The sequence below is a fragment of the Oryx dammah genome, unplaced genomic scaffold (assembly GCF_014754425.2).
Source record: "Oryx dammah isolate SB20612 unplaced genomic scaffold, SCBI_Odam_1.1 HiC_scaffold_28, whole genome shotgun sequence".
In the NCBI taxonomy this organism is placed as follows: Eukaryota; Metazoa; Chordata; class Mammalia; order Artiodactyla; family Bovidae; genus Oryx; species Oryx dammah.
Window position 1 is genome coordinate 81,772,054 of NW_024070212.1, and position 18,236 is coordinate 81,790,289.

Genomic DNA, 18,236 nt, shown 5'->3' on the forward strand with positions numbered 1-18,236 from the left:
GCCAAGCGGGTAGACGAAAAGCCAAGTGGTGGGGAGATCTGGTTGGACCGGTGTGGGAGGGCTGGGCTGAGAGAAGACTTGAAATCAAGGAAACTAAAGGACACTGATAAAAGGATTTGGTCGAATCTGCCAGTGGCAACCCACTCCAGTACTCTTGCCTGGAAAATCCCATGGCCGGAGGAGCCTGGAGGGCAACAGTCCATGGGGTCGCTAAGAGTGGGACACGACTGAGCGACTTCACTTTCACTTTTCACTTTCATGCATTGGAGAAGGAAATGGCAACCCACTCCAGTGTTCGTGCCTGGAAAATCCCGGGGACAGGGGAGCGTGGTGGGCTGCCGTCTATGGGGTCGCATGGAGTCAGGCATGACTGAAGCGACTTAGCAGCAGCAGCGTGGTCCCTCTCTGTACCTCTCCTTTCCCGTTCTGTTATCTCTCCCTTGTGTCTTCATCTGTTGACCCAACGTAAAATTCTAAGGTTATTTTTTTCTCATTTAGTTGAGGAAAGAAACCAGTGTAGCAGTATTTGCCTGCGATATGCTGAGCGCTAGCTTGTACATTACCTCACTGGCCCTGTGAAAAAACTGTCGAAGAAACTGTGCACCTATAGGTTAAGTAGTTTGCCCAAAATTTGGGACCCAGATTGGATCTTCTGACTCGAAGTCAGTGTTTATTTCCCTATATGTTTTTAAGGTTTTTATTCTTGATACCATAACTTGACTTGGAGAAATACTGCGTAAAATCTAATATTTGTTAAGCAGTGTGATTCACTGTATGTTAACTACAGGGACACCTCTCCTCAAGGAAGATAAAAGACAACTGCAATTGTATGAACAGCCTTTACAAGATCATACACTTGACTCTTCATAGTGTTACCATTAGTTTTTTGATTGTTTTTTTGTTTGTTTGTTTTAGAAAAATATCACTTGTCAAGCCTGGTAAAAAGATACACAATTTTACCATGGCCTCTGCCTCTTAAGAAAAAACAAACTCCTTTTTTATTTTTATTTTTATTTTTATTTTTTGGAATATAATTGCTTTACAAGGTTGGGTTCCTTTCTGATGTGCAATAAAGTGAATCAGCTGTTATGTATACATACATTCCCTCCTTCATGAGCCTCCTTCCCACCCCAGCCCCATCCTACCCTTCTATGTCATCACAGAGCAACCAGCTGAGTTCCCTGTGCTATGCAGCAGCTTTCGACTAGCTATCTATTTTACACGATAGTTTATATATATATATATATATATATATATATATATCAATGCTGCATGACTGTGTGCATGCCAGATCACTTCAGTTGTATCCAACTCTTTGCAACCCCGTGGAGTATAACCCACCAGGCTCCTGTGTCCATGGGATTCTCCAGACAGGAATACTGGAGTGGGTTGCTGTGCTCTCCTCTAAGAGATCTTTCTGACCCAGGGATCAAACCCGCGTCTCTAACATCTTCTGCGTTGGCAAGTGGATTCTTTACCACCAGTGCCACCTGGAAAATCCCATATATCAATGCTACTCTCTCAGTTTGCCCTACCCTGTCCTTCCCCAGCTGTGTCCACAAGTCCATTCTCTACATCTGCATCTCTATTCCTGCCCTGCAAATAGGTTCATCAGTACCATTTTTCTAGATTCCATATATATGCATTGTGCTCAGTCACTCAGTCATGGCCAAACCTTTGCGACCCCATGGTCTGTAGTCCGCCAGGCTCCTCTGTCCATGGAATTTTCCAGGCAAGAATACTGGAGTGGGTTGCCATTTCCTTCTCCATTTATGCATATGGCACGGAATCTTTGTTGTTGTTGTTTTTACCTCTGAGAACCCTCAAGAGTATCTTATTGATAGAATGATGAAGATGAGCACAATTTTTAAGAATGTATCTCTAAAGTCAGAAGATCTGAGTTTGATTCTGATTGCACCATTTCCTAAAATATGTGACTTTGACAAGTTACTTGAATATTCTAATTCCTATTAGTGAAATTTCGGTAACAGTGTTTTTACTTCACGTGGTGTTGTTGAAAGTTGAATGAAGAAATTACATGTCTTGCATACACCTGGCACATAGAAAGTGCTCAGTAAATGAAGCAGCACATAGATGCCATGAACATGACAGATACATGTGACAGCAAGGAGAAAGCCAAGGAGTAGGAGTAAATAAAGTGAGGCCAGAGCAGATGGGCCTGAAAATATTACAGAGAATTTTAAGTTATAAGACTTTATCCTTCATCTCTAAGAAATTAAAGGACCATTGAAAAGTTTTGAATAGGATTTTTATTTTTTACTTTTTATAAAACATTTGATTGGTGTTTATTTTTTTAAAATGCTTTATTTCTTTAGAGCAGTTTTAGGATGTAAATTGAACAGATTTCTCATGTGCCCCCTTTCCCCACACATTCATGCTGCTGCTGCTAAGTCGCTTCAGTCGTGTCTGACTCTGTGTGACCCCATAGATGGCAGCCCACCAGGCTCCTCTGTCCCTGGGATTCTCCAGGCAAGAACACTGGAGTGGGTTGCCATTTCCTTCTCCCATGCATGAAAGTGAAAAGTGAAAGTGAAGTTGCTCAGTCCTGTCCAACTCGTAGCGACCCCATGGACTGCAGCTTACCAGGCTCCTCCGTCCATGGGATTTTCCAGGCAAGAGTACTGGAGTGGGGTGCCATTGCCTTCTCTGCCCCACACATTCATAGCTCCCCTCTTTATCAACATCCTCTCCAGAGTGGTATATCTGTTACAACTGATGAACTTATATTATCACATAATCACCCAAAGTACTTGGTATTGTACAGTCTATGGATTTGGACAAATGTATAATGTATTCACCATTATAATATCATGCAGAACACTTTCACAGTCCTAAAAACCCTCTGTGTTCTTCCTATGCATCCCCCAGCCCCAACCCCACTGCTGCCTTCAGCTCCTGGCAACCACTGACCTTTTAACTGTCTCCATAGTTGGACTATAAAGAAGACTGAATGCTGAAGAACTGATGCTTTCAAACTGGAATTGGAGAAGATTCTTGAGAGTCCCTTGGACTGCAAAGAAGTCAAACCAGTCAATCCTAAAGGAAATCAATCCTGAATATTCATTGGAAGGACTGATGCTGAAGCTGAAGCTCCACTACTTAAAAGCCAACTCATTGGAAAAGACTGATACTGGGAAAGATTGGAGGTAGAAGGAGAAGGGGACAACAAGAGGACAAGATGGTTGGATGGTATCGCCGACTCAGTGGACATGAGTTTGCGAAAGCTCAGGAAGATGGTGAAGGAAGGGAAGCCTGGCATCCTACAGTCCATAGCGTCGAAAAGAGTCAGACACAACTGAGCAACTGAACGACAACAATAGTTTCATCATTTCCAGAATGTTGGGTAGTTTGAATCATACAGTATGTAGCCTTTTCAGATTGGCTTTTTAGTAACATGCATTTAAGGTTTTTCCATGTCTCAGTAGTCTTGCCTGGAGAATCCCATGGACGGAGGAGCTTGGTGGGCTACAGTCCACAGGTCGCAAAGAGTAGGACACGACTTCATTTTCATTTTCACTTTCACTTTCTGGCTTAATAGTTTAGCACTGAATAATATTCAATTTTCTGGATGGACCACAGGTTATGTATCTGTTCACCTACTGATGTACATCTTATGCTTCTAAGTTTGGGCAGTTATGAATAAAACTACTCTCAGTATGCTGCTGCTGCTGCTGCTGCTGCTGCTAAGTCACTTCAGTCGTGTCCAATTCTGTGCAACCCCATAGATGGCAGCCCACCAGGCTCCGCCGTCCCTGGGATTCTCCAGGCAAGAACACTGGAGTGGGTTGCCATTTCCGTCTCCAATGCATGAAAGTGAAAAGTGAAAGTGAAGTCGCTCAGTCATGTCTGACCCTCAGCAACCCCATGGACTGCAGCCTACCAGGCCCCTCTGTCCATGGGATTTTCCAGGCAAGAGTACTGGAGTGGGGTGCCATTGCCTTCTCTGACTTTCAGTATGTCTACAGGTTTTTTGTCTGGAGAAATGTTTTCAACTCCTTTGGGTAAAATTCAAGGAACTTAAATAAGATTTTGAATAAAATTTTGAATATGATAGAGGTTTTGTGTTTTCTTAAATGAAAGATTAATCTGGAGGCAGTGTGAAACATGGGTTGACAAAGTTGGGGAGAAGGCCTAGAATCAAAAAGAGGAAGGAAAAAGGCATTATAGCAAGGTACATAGAAAATGATGAATACCTGAAACAGGGTGAGAATATAGAATTAGGAAAAAATGAGAACTTGGGACTTTCCTGGTGATCCAGTGGTAAGGACTCAGCACTTCCACTGCAGGAGGCACAGGTTCCATCCCTGGTCAGGGAACATGCCTCATGGTGAATGAGTGAGTGAAGTCGCTCAGTCATGTCCGACTCTTTGTGACCCCGTAGACTGTAGCCGACCAGGCTCCTCCATCCATGGGATTTTCCAGGCAAGAGTACTGGAGTGGGGTGCCACATGCCTCATGGTATGACCGGCGAAAAAGGAGCACTTAAAAGGATCAGTTGCGTACTGATTAGATAAAGGGATTAAAGAAGAAAAAGGAGAAAACTGAAGTGCAAAGTGCTCAGATAATAAAAGGGATACTGGTGGTGAAACTTAATAGAAAAGCCAGTTTATTCTGCTTTGTTTTATTGAGAAGTATGACTCTGATAAAGTCCGTTTTACAGCCTACATTTGACATTCAAGATGAAGTGTACTTGGCATAGAGTATACCTTACTAAGAGATGAGTCAAGGTTAATTTCATTGGATGGTGGGCAGACTGGTGCATCAAAGAGAAGACACAGAAATACTTGAGAGCCTGGATGTAGAAAAATTCCCAAAGATGTCACAAGACCAGGTGTCATAAACTTACCACAATAGAAAAAAAAAATGCCCATCTTACATAAAAAAGAAATTTGGGTAGAGTAATGATCTTTTATTTCAGTGATTCTGTTCTAATCATTGAAATAGGAATCAGATTGCTCTGGGCAAAAGTATGTGTTAATGTAATTAGGTGTATACTAGAATTTTAGGAATGAAAAGATCCAATGTTGCTGAGCCCTTGAATTCCAGAGGAAGCTTTGCTTCAGGCTTCACTGGTAATCCTCTTTCCTAATGTTTCTACATAGCAATTTCCATATTAGGCTGTACTATTCATGTCCTTTACTTTCTGTAGAATTTCCAAAGAATCCTATAGAATTTTTATATGACAAAGAAATTTTGCATTGAAAACATGCCTAAGTTTGAGATTTAACAACCTTTTTACTAAAATTAGACAATGTAGTAATCCTATGATCAGACTATACTTGCAAAAATGTAAAGTAACATATTTTACTGAGCCATGAGAAAATAGATTAAAGTACAGTTAGAAGAAAGGGTAGACTGTAATCAAATCAAGAAAGTTAAGAAAGTAAAGTATTTTACTTTCATGGGAAGAGTTTTGTTCTTTTCAGTTTGTATATTGTGGGGGAGAACAAAGATAATCATTAGAATCATAAAAATAGATTTTGTAATTGGACTAACAAAGCACAAGCACTTTTAAACAGTTAATTGTTCAAAATCTATATGAAAAATACCATGAATATCAGCAATATTCCTGCAGTCATCAGGAAAATATCTAATTTTGTCGTAATTTCAATAAACTCATTAGAAAGATGCTTCGTTTCACCTTCTGATTTTCTTTATATAGTATTTTGAAAATTGATTCAGAATTTTTTTTTTGACTGAGCCACTGCTTCTGTGGTTTTAGTTCCGCAACCAGGGATTGAATCCAGGCTCTATGCAGTGAGAACACAGAGTCCTAACCACTGGACCATGAGGAAATGCCCCAGAACTTTTTGAAAGTAGTCAAAATGCAAAATCACAATCTTTTGTCACCAGATACTATGTATAACAGACATTCCAATCTTTATCCTTGAATTTTATCTGATCCTTGGCCCCAACCCCTTTCCTAAATTTCATCACAGGATGAGGTTGAGGGATGGTGGTGAGCTGTATATTATACACACTATTGGTAATTTTTTAAACTCAGTGTTAATGGTTAATTTTCTAGGTTGTACATTTTTAGGTGGTCATGTATTCTATGAAGAAACAACCCTATTCCCCCAGTTTGGCCTTGAATTATTTTGATGCCAGTGGCAAAATATTACATTCCCAGAACTCTTTGGGAGTTATCTTATCAAAACCCTCTACTACTACAATAACTAGCTTCTTTTGTAGCAATTACCAAACTATTTTAACTGTTTGTCCTTCCCCCCAGTAAACACAAAGTGTTTAACTACTGGCTTCTTGTCTATTTTTTTCAGTCTGTAGGGCCTTGTCTTAAGCTGGATACAAGAAAATGTTTGATAAATATCTTTATGGAGGAGAAAGAGGGACAGAGAGAAAAGAAAAGAAGGAAAGAAGTAAGGGAGGGAGGAAGGAAAGAACAAAGGAAAGGAAGACAGGAGAGAGTGAGGGAGAGAGGGAGGAAAAGGGGGAAAAGGAAAGTGTAAGTCCAATTAAAACAGGAATTTTAAAAATTGAACTATTAACTTTCAAATTCCTTATCACTTAAGTCTTTAGGCATAAATGTTTTAATTTTTAAAATAGTATAGTAATGCTGCAAAATTGGTTTAAGAAAAAATTTAAATGTAGTTATAATACTAAGGTAATATTGCAAATAGTTTCATGTCTTCTCATTCAAAAATGACATATCTTGTAATACATTATCTCCAGGTTGTCAAAGTGTGGTCCCTGAGTCAGTAATATCAACATCACTTGTCAGCTGATTAGAAATGCAAATTATCATGCCACATCCTAGATCTAGGCTTCAGCAGTACATGAACCGAGGACTTCTGGATGTACAACCTGGGTTTAGAAGTGGCAGACAAACCAGAGATCAAATTGCCAACATTTTCTGGCTCATACAGAAAGCATACATATAATTCCAGAAAAACATCTACTTCTGTTTCAATAACCGCACTAAAGCCTTTGACTGTATGGATCACAACAAACTGTGGAAACTTCTTGAAGAGACTGGAATATAAGACCACCTTACCTGTCTCCTGAGAAACCTGTATGCAGATCAAGAAGAAGCAGGTAGAAACAGATATGGAACAACAGACTAGTTCAAAATTGGGAAAGGAGTATGTCAAGGGTGTATATTGTCACCCTGCTCATTTAACTTCTATGCAAAGTATATCATGCAAAATGCCAGGCTGGATGAATCACAAACTGGAATCAAGAATGCCAGGAGAAATATCAACAGCCTCAGATATGCAGATGATACCACTCTAATGGCAGAAAGCGAAGAAGAATCAAAGAGCCTTTTGATCAGGGTGAAAGAGGAAAGTGAAAAAGCTGGCTTAAAAATCAACTTCAAAAAACGAAGATCGTGACATCTAGTCCCATCACTTCATGGCAAATAGAAGAGGAAAAAGTAGAAACAGTGACAGATTTTATTTTGGCAGGGTAGGGGTGGGGGGGGTCCAAAATTACTTTGGACGGTGAATGCAATCATGAAATTAAAACATGCTTGCTCCTTGGAAGAAAAGCTATGACAGACCTAGATAGCATATCAAAAGCAGAGACATACCTTGTCACCAAATGTCCATATAGTCAAAGCTATTTTTTTTTCCAGTAGCCATGTACAGATGTGAGAGTTGGACCAAAAAGCAGGCTGAGTGTCAAAGAATTGATGCTTTTGAACTGTGTGCTGGAGAAGGCTCTTGAGAGTCCCTTGGACAGTAAGGAGATTCAACTAGTCAATCCTAAAGAAAATCAATCCTGAGTATTCACTGAAGGACTGATGTGGAAACTGAAGCTCCAATATTTTGGCTACCTGATGCAAAGAGCCAACTCATTGGAAAAGACCCTGATGCTGGGAAAGATTGAGGGCAGGAGGAAAAGAGGGCAGCAGAGGATGAGATGGTTGATTAGCATTACCTACTCAATGGACATGAGTTTGAGCAAACTTCGGAAGATGGTGAAGGACAGGGAGGCCTGGCTTGCTGCAGTCCATGGGGTCGAAAAGAGTGGGACTTGACTTGGCAACTAAACAACAATACTAGATCTTCAGAGTCAGAAACTGAGATGGGCCCAGCCGTCTGCATTTCTTTGGCAATACTGATGCTTCTTAAAGTTTGAGAACCACTGCACATCACAACTGTTCAAAAGTTGATAATGAAGAGACACCACTCAGACTCGAATATTTCCAGGTTAGAGAAAAATAATTAAATTATCACTTTAAAGAAAGTACACAGTTTTTTCAGTATAAAAGATAACCCCACTACAGAACTTTTCAGAATACATGGAAATTTAGAAAGATATGGAAAAAAGCCCTCCAACTCTTTACTTAGTTTAGTAGTAAACCCATTGGTCTCCTCTTGTTTTAGGCCCTTTCCCTCACCTAAATTTTCTCTGCAAAAATAAAATTGTGAAAATAATTAAAATTTTTAAAATATCAAAAATCCCCAAGATATGAAATTTTTTTAAAAAGAAAAGTATAATATTTATTATTGTGATACAAAGTCCTCAAGAGCCTTCCGAAAGAGGCCATCTAAGAGCACAGATTCTGAAATCAGGCAAACATCAGTTCTATTTCAACTCAGTAACTAAAGTCAACATGCTCTGCAGCGCCTTTGAGTTTGGTTCGTTATCTGTAAACCCCAATCCTACCAGACTAACAGAGATGTTTGTAAAGTGTTTATCAAATCGCCTGGCGCCGCCGGCACTTTTTCAGATGGAAAAGTCACAGCAAGATTAGCTTGGGAGTCAGCCGTGCACGGAGGACAGCTGGTTCTCCAAGTGAGAAGCCTTCCTGCGGCGCTCAAAGACCAGTGGAACCTCTCCAAAGTAATTCCGCAGACCTAGGGGAGACGTGACTTTGCAGCAGCAGCCGCAGAGGAAGGACCTGCCTCTAACAGATGCACTGTCCCTTTAAGAGCCTCCCTCCCTCTGCTAGACTCCTGGTTAGGCCTAGGCGTAGGCGGAACCGGAAGTTGTAGGGAAGGTGCCGGTCCCCAGTATGGCAGCCGCCTGTCCCTGCAGGCCTATTGCTCCCGAGACTGCTGCCGCCCGGCTCATGAGTGTCCTGTGGTTCGTATCAGTCACCACGGGACCTTGGGGAGCTGCCGCCGGGGGTGGCGAAGAAACACTTAAATGCGAGGACCTCAAAATGGGACAATATCCTCTGTGAGGAGCACCCCATGGGGGTGAGGTGAATTGGAATCGAGAGTGGATAGGAACCCTCAGGTCGGGCTAGGGTTGTGCTGAAGGGAACGGTGACCTGTGACCTATAATGACAGAAGGAGCCTGGGGCGGGGAGTGCAGAGAGATTTGGGGGTGAGAGGACAGAGGCTAGCCTGTGAGATTTCCTTAGCATCTTACTCTTGCCTGGAGAATCCTATCAGAGTAGCCTGGCGGGCTACGGTCCATGGGGCTGCAAAGAATGCGACTGAAGCGACTTAGCACGCAGGCAAGAACGATATAGCCAATGTATGTTGCTAATTTATTATTAACTTTGCATTTATTACTTTTATTTATCTCTCCTTGAGATCCCAGACTGTACCGGGGCAAATTCCTGCTCCACTTTGTAACCGATTTGAGCTTTGAGCTTGGGGATCGCTAAGAGTCCCACACAACTTCGCGACCGAACGTCGAAAATAACAGTGGTACCAACTGAAAGGTGTGTTGTGCAAATTTAGTACCAGTAAGTCACTTAGAACAGTGCCTGGCATATAGTAGGGGCTTTATGTGTTTAGCTCTCATGTGTTTACTGATGAGAAAACTGAGGCTGGAGGAGTTACATAGATCAGTTCATTGTCATGGCTCTGATAAAAGGAGGAGGAATATGAAATGGGAGTTACATTCAAATCAAAATAGGTACTTTTGTATAAAATTAGATAATTTCATACAGATTGTAGAACAGAAAAATTAAGAACACAAGCCAGAGATGCAAGAAAGATTCTATGAGAGGAAATCTTAAAATTAAAAAAATTCAATTGTATAGTATTTTTATGTGAGTTGAGGAGAAGCCACCGTTACTAAATTTTTACAGAATAGCTCTAATTTGCTGATTACCGTTATGCTAGGGGTTTGAGAATCACTGACCTGGTAAATTGAGTCCTTTTTTTTGGCAAAAATGTCACAGTGATTTTTTTTTTTTCCCTAATAAAATAATTGGGCAGTATGGAGAGTTGTGCTTTAAAAAAATTTTTTTAACAAGCATTTTTAAAAATTTGAATTAATTTTTATTTTTGGCTGTGCTGGATCTTTGTTGCTGCTCTCTTGCTTTCTCTAGTTGCGCTGTGAGGGCTCCTCATTGTGGTGGCTTCTCTTGTCATGGAGCATGGGCTCAAGGTGCAGAGGCTTGGTTGCTCTGCAACATGTGGAATCTTCCTGGACCAGGGATCAAATCCATGTCCCCTGCATTGGCAGACAGAATCTTAACCACTGGACTACTAGGAAAGTCTGAGTTGTGCTTTTTGAACCTTAGAAGTGACTGAACATACACAACAATGTGAACTGGAAAATGTTATTCCTGGCAGAAAGATGAGATTTCCAGTAATGATTCAGAAATCTGATGCAGGTGTCAAATCTGTCTACAGAGACATCTTGTGAATACCTTACTCATCTCATATTTGTGTCAATAAAATATTCAGGAAACAGAAAAGCAACCCCCCCTCCCGCCCCCCATGCCCCGAGTGTAGTAAATATCTATTAGAGGATCAATATTAGATGTTTCCAGAAGCTTAAAACCCTGTTGGGAAGATCATGTAGACCTACGTAAAATAACCATCTTCCTTGCAGTATGGTGGAATTTACCTTTGGCTTGGAATCAAGAAATGTGATATTACTACCTATCACTTACTCCACTTTGCATAAGTCACTCAAAGTTTGAGCCCTGGTTTGCTTCAGTAGTGTGGAAATAATAGTATCCATGTCACAGGGTTATTTGTGTTACATGAAATTATATGTATGGTAATACTTGGGCCCTGTGAATAATTTCTTCAGACATCTGGAAACTGATTTGTTGTGTTGTTTTTTTTTTTTTAACCTGAAGTTCTCATAATACTTCAGTAGAGATTTTTCCTTTCATTTTTTGTTTGTGCTTTGTGCTTAAACCTTGACTGATGTTCTTTAAGGATGGCACCTTCTGCTAAAGCTTTTAATGCACTTTTCCGTAAATAAATTAATGTTCAGATATTATTTAGTGGCACTGAAAGTGTATCTGTGCTTGTGCTTGTTGACCTGGACAAACTAACATCCTCTCTTTACATGTAATTATAAACATAAATATATGAATGACATATTAAAGACAAGATGATAACATTTTGTATTGGAATGTTGTTTATATTTCCTTAACTTTTCTACATATATTTGTAAAGATCCAAAAATAAATGATGCTACACAAGAACCAGTTAACTGTACAAACTACACAGCTTATGGTAAGACTTCCGGAAACATGTTTTTTTAAATTGTTTTTAAAACATTATTTCATAGATATATGTGTGATTGCTAAAAGTAATTAATGTGTTTTTTCTTTAGTTACTTCATCCTTCTGTTTCCAGAACAACTTAATATTAGAGAATCTAGGGGTTGTTAATATTTTATAAAAAGAATCTTATTCTATTAAATAATTATATAAATTGAGAAATTTTGTATTTTCATTCATTTTTTTTTAAAGCTTTCAGAATCAGTTTATATAGCTTTCTTGATGCCCTGTATATATCATGCTGTATTTTACAAAGATGCCTCTTTAGATTTTTAATTACTCAGAAAGGACTTGAAAGGAGACTTACAGTTCAGTAATGTGCAGTAAGGAGCTAGTAATATATCACCCATATCTTGCACTTGTAAAAGATACTTAGGTGCATCCTAAGTATGAAAATAATATGATAAGGATTTTAAGTGCACATCAGTATTTTATTAGCGAGATGGTTTGATAGTGGATAATACCCTCAACCTAATGATGTGGGGGAGCTTCTGTTATTCCAAAAAATATTTAATGCCAGATAAAAATTAATAAATTGTTTTGTTTAGCCTTTTCTTCTAAAGGGTTTTATGTTGGAAAGGGGGTAGATAGATGTATGCTGAAGCTATTTGGATTTGGCATTCATATCTGGCATAGTACATAATATTGGTTAATATCTATTATTTAATATCTAGTAATATCTACTATTTAATATCTAGTATTATCTTGAGAAAAGAATACCTACTGAATGTATACTGATTGTTTTATTGTTTAGATGGGAGATAAGGCGATAATTGATGTTTTCTTTATAACGAAAGCTACTAAATAGACTCATTATGGAAATGAGATTAAAATGATTTTTTACTGCAAAAAACTTTGTTTTTAAAAAGTATCTTATAGTCAAATAATTGACTTCTTGATTATCACTTTGTATATATTTTTAAAAGATCTCCTTTCTCTTTTTATCTCTTCACATTTTGATACACTGTTAACCCCATTCTAATGAGCAAAGATATTTGAAAGTAAGTTGTGTTAAACTTTTATAGCAGATATTTTGCTAGTATTCTGGAGTAATGAAATTTATATATAAACAGTAATAAGTGAAGTCACTCAGTCGTGTCCGACTCTTTGCGACCCCATGGACTGTAGCCTACCAGGCTCCTTCCTCCATGGGATTCTCCAGGCAAGAGTACTGGAATGGGTTGCCATTTCTTTCTCCAAAACAGTAATAGGTAATATATATATGATTCTTATAGTAAATATTGCTCAATATGTGTACATTTTTTTAATTTGGATATGTTATACTTAAAGGAACTTTGCACATAATCCCCTCCTTTTAAAATTGCTTTATAAGTATACACTGACTTTCCTGTGTTAGAGTTCAGTCTTTTATAGTGTGTTCTCAGGGTGGAGAATATTGTTTACATACATAAAGAAGAATGAGCTTCCAAATATCCAGCCACTTATATATGCTGGAAGTCTTTGAATACTGTTGTGACTCAGGTAACATTAAACTGGAAACGAGGCAGCCTGCTATCTCATGCCTTTTCTAGTCTGCAGATTTCTTTGTAGGTATGGAGATTTTGAAGGAAATTATTCTAAAAAGGAAATTTAGAATAAATTTGAAGGAAATTACAACTAAAAAGAATAGTTTCTGACCAAAAAGAGCTCTGCCCTCCAGTTAGGTGTCTCTTTTGTAAAATAAGTTTGAATCCACTGAAGTATTATCACTAAGTAAGTTTATAAACAAATACAAAATCAAATGATCAGATTGCTAGGAAATAAAAAGGACTTGGAGGTGTTATGGTCCTGCCATGGCCTGTCAGGTAAGTAATCATAGATGATGTAAATGGAGAGCTGCAGAGAAATAAAAGGAAGCCTTTCTATATAAGGGAATGGTATGGTTATTTATTTGGAGAGAATAAACCATAAGTGCCTAAAAATCTGGGAACACATATATAAAATGTTATAAATCAATAAATAAATGACTTTAGATTGTTGTTGTGATTTTAAAAAGAAAATAAGTTTCTGAGACAAATATGACTCACCAGGCTTCTACATAAGAATGTATAGTTTATGCATGACCCAAAAGTGTTCAGCCAAGATCTGGGGTAGGTTCTACCAGCCTGTCCCTATCAGGAAGCTATGTTTGTCCACAGGCTGCTTTTTTTTTTTTCCCCCTTTTTAAAACATGAAAAGACTAGTGGAGTGGCTGTAAATTATTTCTGAGTCCTGATATGCAAGGACATCCAAATGACCCTTGAAACATGGTTCTTCTGTTTCTTTCCTTGAGCGTATGATAGACTCACGGAATCTTCAAACTAAGTTTAATTTTCTTAAACTATACTTTTTGGTAAGGAATTAGTGGATGGAATGTTTTACAGAGAGGGAAGTTTAGGAGTGTAGAGTAAGAATTGGGACCAAAGGCAAAGGAGATTCAGTTATAACAGTAAACTGTTGTGGTCTTTAAATGGTTGTCAATTAGCCCAGTACCAGTTAACAAGCATCATTATTTTTTGAGAAATTGTTTGTAATAAATAGTTTAATAAAATAATTAAATGGATCAAAACAAAAGCACAAATTTATATTATAAACTATCTGTTATTGTTGTTCAGTTGCTAAGTTATGTTCGACTCTGTGACCACATGGACTGCAGCATGCCAGGCTTCCCTGTCCTTCACCATCTCCCAGAGTTTGCTCAAACTCATGTCCATTGAGTCTGTGATGCCATCCAGTGATTTCATCCTCTGTCACCCCTTTTTCCTCCTGCCCTCAATCTTTCCCAGCATCTGGGTCTTTTCCAGTGAGTCAGCTCTTCACATCTGGTGGCCAAAGTATGGGAGCTTCAACTTCAGCATCAGTACTTCCAAGGAATATTCAGGGTTGATTTCCTTTAGGATTGACTGATTGATCTCCTTGCTGTCCAAGCGACTCTTAAGAGTCTTCTCTAGCACCACAGTTCAAAAGCATCAATTCTTTGGCACTCAGCCTTTTTTATGGTCCAACTCTCACATCCATACATGACTACTGGAAAAAAAATAGCTTTGACTATTGAGATCTTTGTCAGCGAAGTGATGTGTCTGCTTTTTAATATTCTGTCTAGGTTTGTCATAGCTTTTCTTCCAAGGAGCAAGCATCTTTTAATTTCACTGCAGTCACCATCTGCAGTGATTTTGGAGCCCAGGAATATAAAATCTATAACTATTTCAACTTTTCCCCCATGTGTTTGCTATGAAGTGATGGGACTGGATGCCATGAACTTAGTTTTTTGAAGTTGAGTTTTAAGCCGGCTTTTTCACTCTCCTCTTTCACCCTCATCAAGAGGCTCTTTAGTTCTTCCTTGCTTTCTGCCATAAGAGTAGTATCATCTGCATAACTGAGGTTGTTGATATTTCTCCTGGCAACCGATTCCAGCTTGTGATTCACCCAGCTGGCATTTCACATGATGTACTCTGCATAGAAGTTAAATAAGCAGAGTGACAGTATACAGCCTTGTTATACTTTCCCAATTTTGAAGTGGTCTGTTGTTCAGTGTCCAGTTCTGTTACTTCTTGACTGCATGCAGGTTTTTCAGGAGACAGGTAAGGTGGTCTCGTATTCCCATCTCTTTTAGAATTTTCCACAGTTTGTTGTGATCCACACTGTCAAAGAATTTAGCATAGTCAATGAAGCAGAAGTAGGTCTTTTTCTGGAATTTCCTTGCTTTTTCTATGATCCAGCAGATGTTGGCAATTTGATCTCTGGTCCCTCTGCTTTTTCTAAACTCAGCCTGTATATCTGGAAGGTTTTGGTTCATGAACTTTTAAAGCCTAGCTAGGATGTTGACCACTTGCAAGCATATGAAATGAGTGCAGTTGTACGATAGTTTGAACGTTCTTTCGGATTGGAATGAAAACTGACCTTTTCCAGTCTTATGGCCACTGTTGAATTCTCCAAATTTGCTGGCATATTGAGTGCAGCACTTTAATTGCATCATCTTTTAGGACTTGAAATAGCTTAGCTGGAATTCCGTCACCTATACGAGCTTTGTTTGTTGTAATGCTTCCTAAGGCCCACTTGACTTCACACTCCAAAATGTCTAACTAGGTCAGTGACCACACCATTGTGGTTATCCAGGTCATTAAGACTTCTTTGTAAAGTTCTGTGTATTCTTGCCACAATTTCTTAATCACATCTGCTTCTATTATGTCCTTGTCTTGTGTGTGCTATGCTAAGTCACTTCAGTCAGGTCCAACTTTTTGTGATCCTATGGACCATAACCCACCAGACTCCTCTGTCCATGAGGTTCTCCAGTCAAGAATATTGGAGTGAGTTGCTGTTCTGTCCTCCACGGAATCTTCCAAACCCAGAAATCGAACCTGCATTGGCAGGTGCATTCTTTACCACTAGCACCACCTGGGAAACCCAAAACTATCTATTATTTGGAAAATATTTAATTTATTAAGATGTTATTATATGGCATTCTGCTAAGTGGTAGAGATGATACATTAAAAAAAGACAATTTCTGCCCTCAAGGAGTGTGCTATCTAGTATGTATATATACATATTGACATATATAGCAAGTGTTTTCAATTTTCCAATAAGTAAAATACAAAGGTATTAAAAAAACCATTTCCAGAAATTTTGCTCTGGTCCTTTGACACAGGTCTTTTTTATTAAGGTTTTATTGAAATATATTTATGGAAACGTACCCTTAAATGTTGTTGTTGTTATTGTCCAGTTGCTCAGTCATACCTGACTCTTTGTGACCCCATGGACTGCGGCATGCCAAGTCTCCCTGTCCTTCACCATCTCCTGGAGCATGCTCAAACTCCTGTCCATTGAGTCAGTGATGCCACCCAACCATCTTGCATCCTCTGTCATCCCTTTCTCCTGTGTTCCATCTTTCCCAGCTTGAGGGTTTCTTCCAAAGAGTCAGTTCTTCGCATCAGGTGGCCAAAGTATTGGAGTTTCAGCTTCAGCATTAGTCCTTCCAATGAATATTCAGGATTGATTTCCTTTAGGATTGACTTCCTTGCAGTCCTAGGGACTCTCAAGAGTCTTCTCCAACACATTTCAAAAACATCAATTCTTTGACATTCAGCCTTCTTCATGGTCCAACTCTCACATCCATATATGACTACTGGAAAAACCCTAGCTTTGACTATATGGACCTTTGTAGGCAAAGTGATGTCTCTGCTTTTTAATACACTGTCTAGGTTTGTCATAGCTTTTCTTCCAAGTAGCAAATGTCTTTTAATTTTATGACTAGAGTAGAATCCCACACCATTTCCTGTCTAGGTCACTCCTTTTTACTGCTATGAAACTTCATTGGTTATTTTGAGTTTAGCTTTTTTGTGCTAAAAAAATAGTTCTGCTTTATATAATCAAGAAATACTGTCTATCAAGCTTAAGTTGTTGTTGTTCACTCGCTCAGTTGTGTCCGACTCTGTGACCCCATGATCTGCAGCATGCCAGGCCTCCCTGTCCCTCACCATCTCCCGAAGTTTGCCCAAGTTCATGTCCATTGCATTGTTGATGACTTAAGTTGATGCCATTTAAATCCCAGTCATTAGCCAGAGCCAAACATTTTGCAGGAAAACTGCAAATGGAATAATTTTCAGGATTGTAGCATGTTGCTTAATTTTGCCCACTAGTTAACATTTATGGATAACTGGCTTCCTAAATCTCATCATACAGACTCATTTTTACTTGTTTCTGAAATCAGTGTAAGCATGGCATTATTGTGGTGAAATGAAAAGGGTGTTGATTAAAAGTGATGAATGTTGGTCTAGAACTTAAAGAATATTACCTAGTGTGGGACTTCGGTCAGCTTGTTTAATTTCCTGGAACGTCAGTTTTTCTGTTTGTACAAGGGGGAAAAAAAGGAGCATATTACTAGTTCTGTCTACCTAACAGGTTTTTTTAAAAATAAGGATAAAATGAAGTCACTATAAAATATGTAAAAATTAATAAGTTCTAGGGCTGTAGGCATCCATTGAATTAATTTCATTTCACAAAGTCTTTTATTACTTTTACAGATCACTCACATGTTATATTTATTCCTGTCAGGTTCAGCCTCTTAGTCTTCTCAGTGTTGAAGTTCTCTATGTTTTTAGAGTTTAAGTTGAACATTTTCTCTAGCCAGGCACCATGCTTTACATGCTAAATGCCTTTAATACTTGGCTAGTAGTATTACAGGGTCTTATTTTTGTTTCACAGATTACAAAACAAGGTTCAGTGAGATTTCATAACTTGACCAGAAGAACATACTAGTTAAGTGACAGAGTTCTGACTTAAGCCTAAATTTGCCCCATTCTGAAATACTGCATTTTGGCATTTTCTATCAGTTCAAGCAAATCTGATCCATCTCAGTGTTTCTTACTATTTTCTCATGTCATCTCACTTTATACTGAGATCAGCCTCTCATCCATCCTCACTAAAGTATGTAGTTTTTGTCCCTTGAAATAATTAGCTCATACTTCTGTCAGACTTCTCAAGAAATATTGTAGCAATATGGTTTCCCCTTCACTCTGGTACTTCCACTAATTGTATCTTTTCTGAGGTTCTAAGCCTGAAATGTTGGGCATTTTTCTCTCCTTATCTGTCTCATTGACCAGGAAGTAGCTCATATTGAATACAGATCATTTCTTATATTAGAAATGATAAAACACATTGAGAACTAAAGTCAAAATTTGAGAGTTTGAACAATTAATAGAATGTAACTGAAAAAATTATGATTTATGTGTTTTGTAAAGGACACTGTAATCTCAAAAAACAGTGCATTTCTCTAAAGCAAAGTATATTG

The 18,236-nt window shown here is 38.7% G+C and overlaps 1 protein-coding gene across 3 annotated transcripts in view; it reads left to right on the forward strand.

The window, feature by feature from the left end:
• The first annotated feature begins 8,976 nt into the window (after positions 1–8,976).
• The window catches only part of TM2D1 (TM2 domain containing 1), a 50,260-nt gene continuing 41,000 nt past the window's right edge, over positions 8,977–18,236 (forward strand). For all 3 annotated transcript variants that reach the window (XM_040232713.1, XM_040232712.1, XM_040232711.1), the window contains exons 1-2: positions 8,977–9,159; positions 11,350–11,423. In XM_040232713.1, coding sequence (XP_040088647.1) covers positions 9,002–9,159; positions 11,350–11,423 — 232 coding nt within the window. In that variant the 5' untranslated portion in view covers positions 8,977–9,001. The remainder of the gene's footprint in view (positions 9,160–11,349; positions 11,424–18,236) is intronic.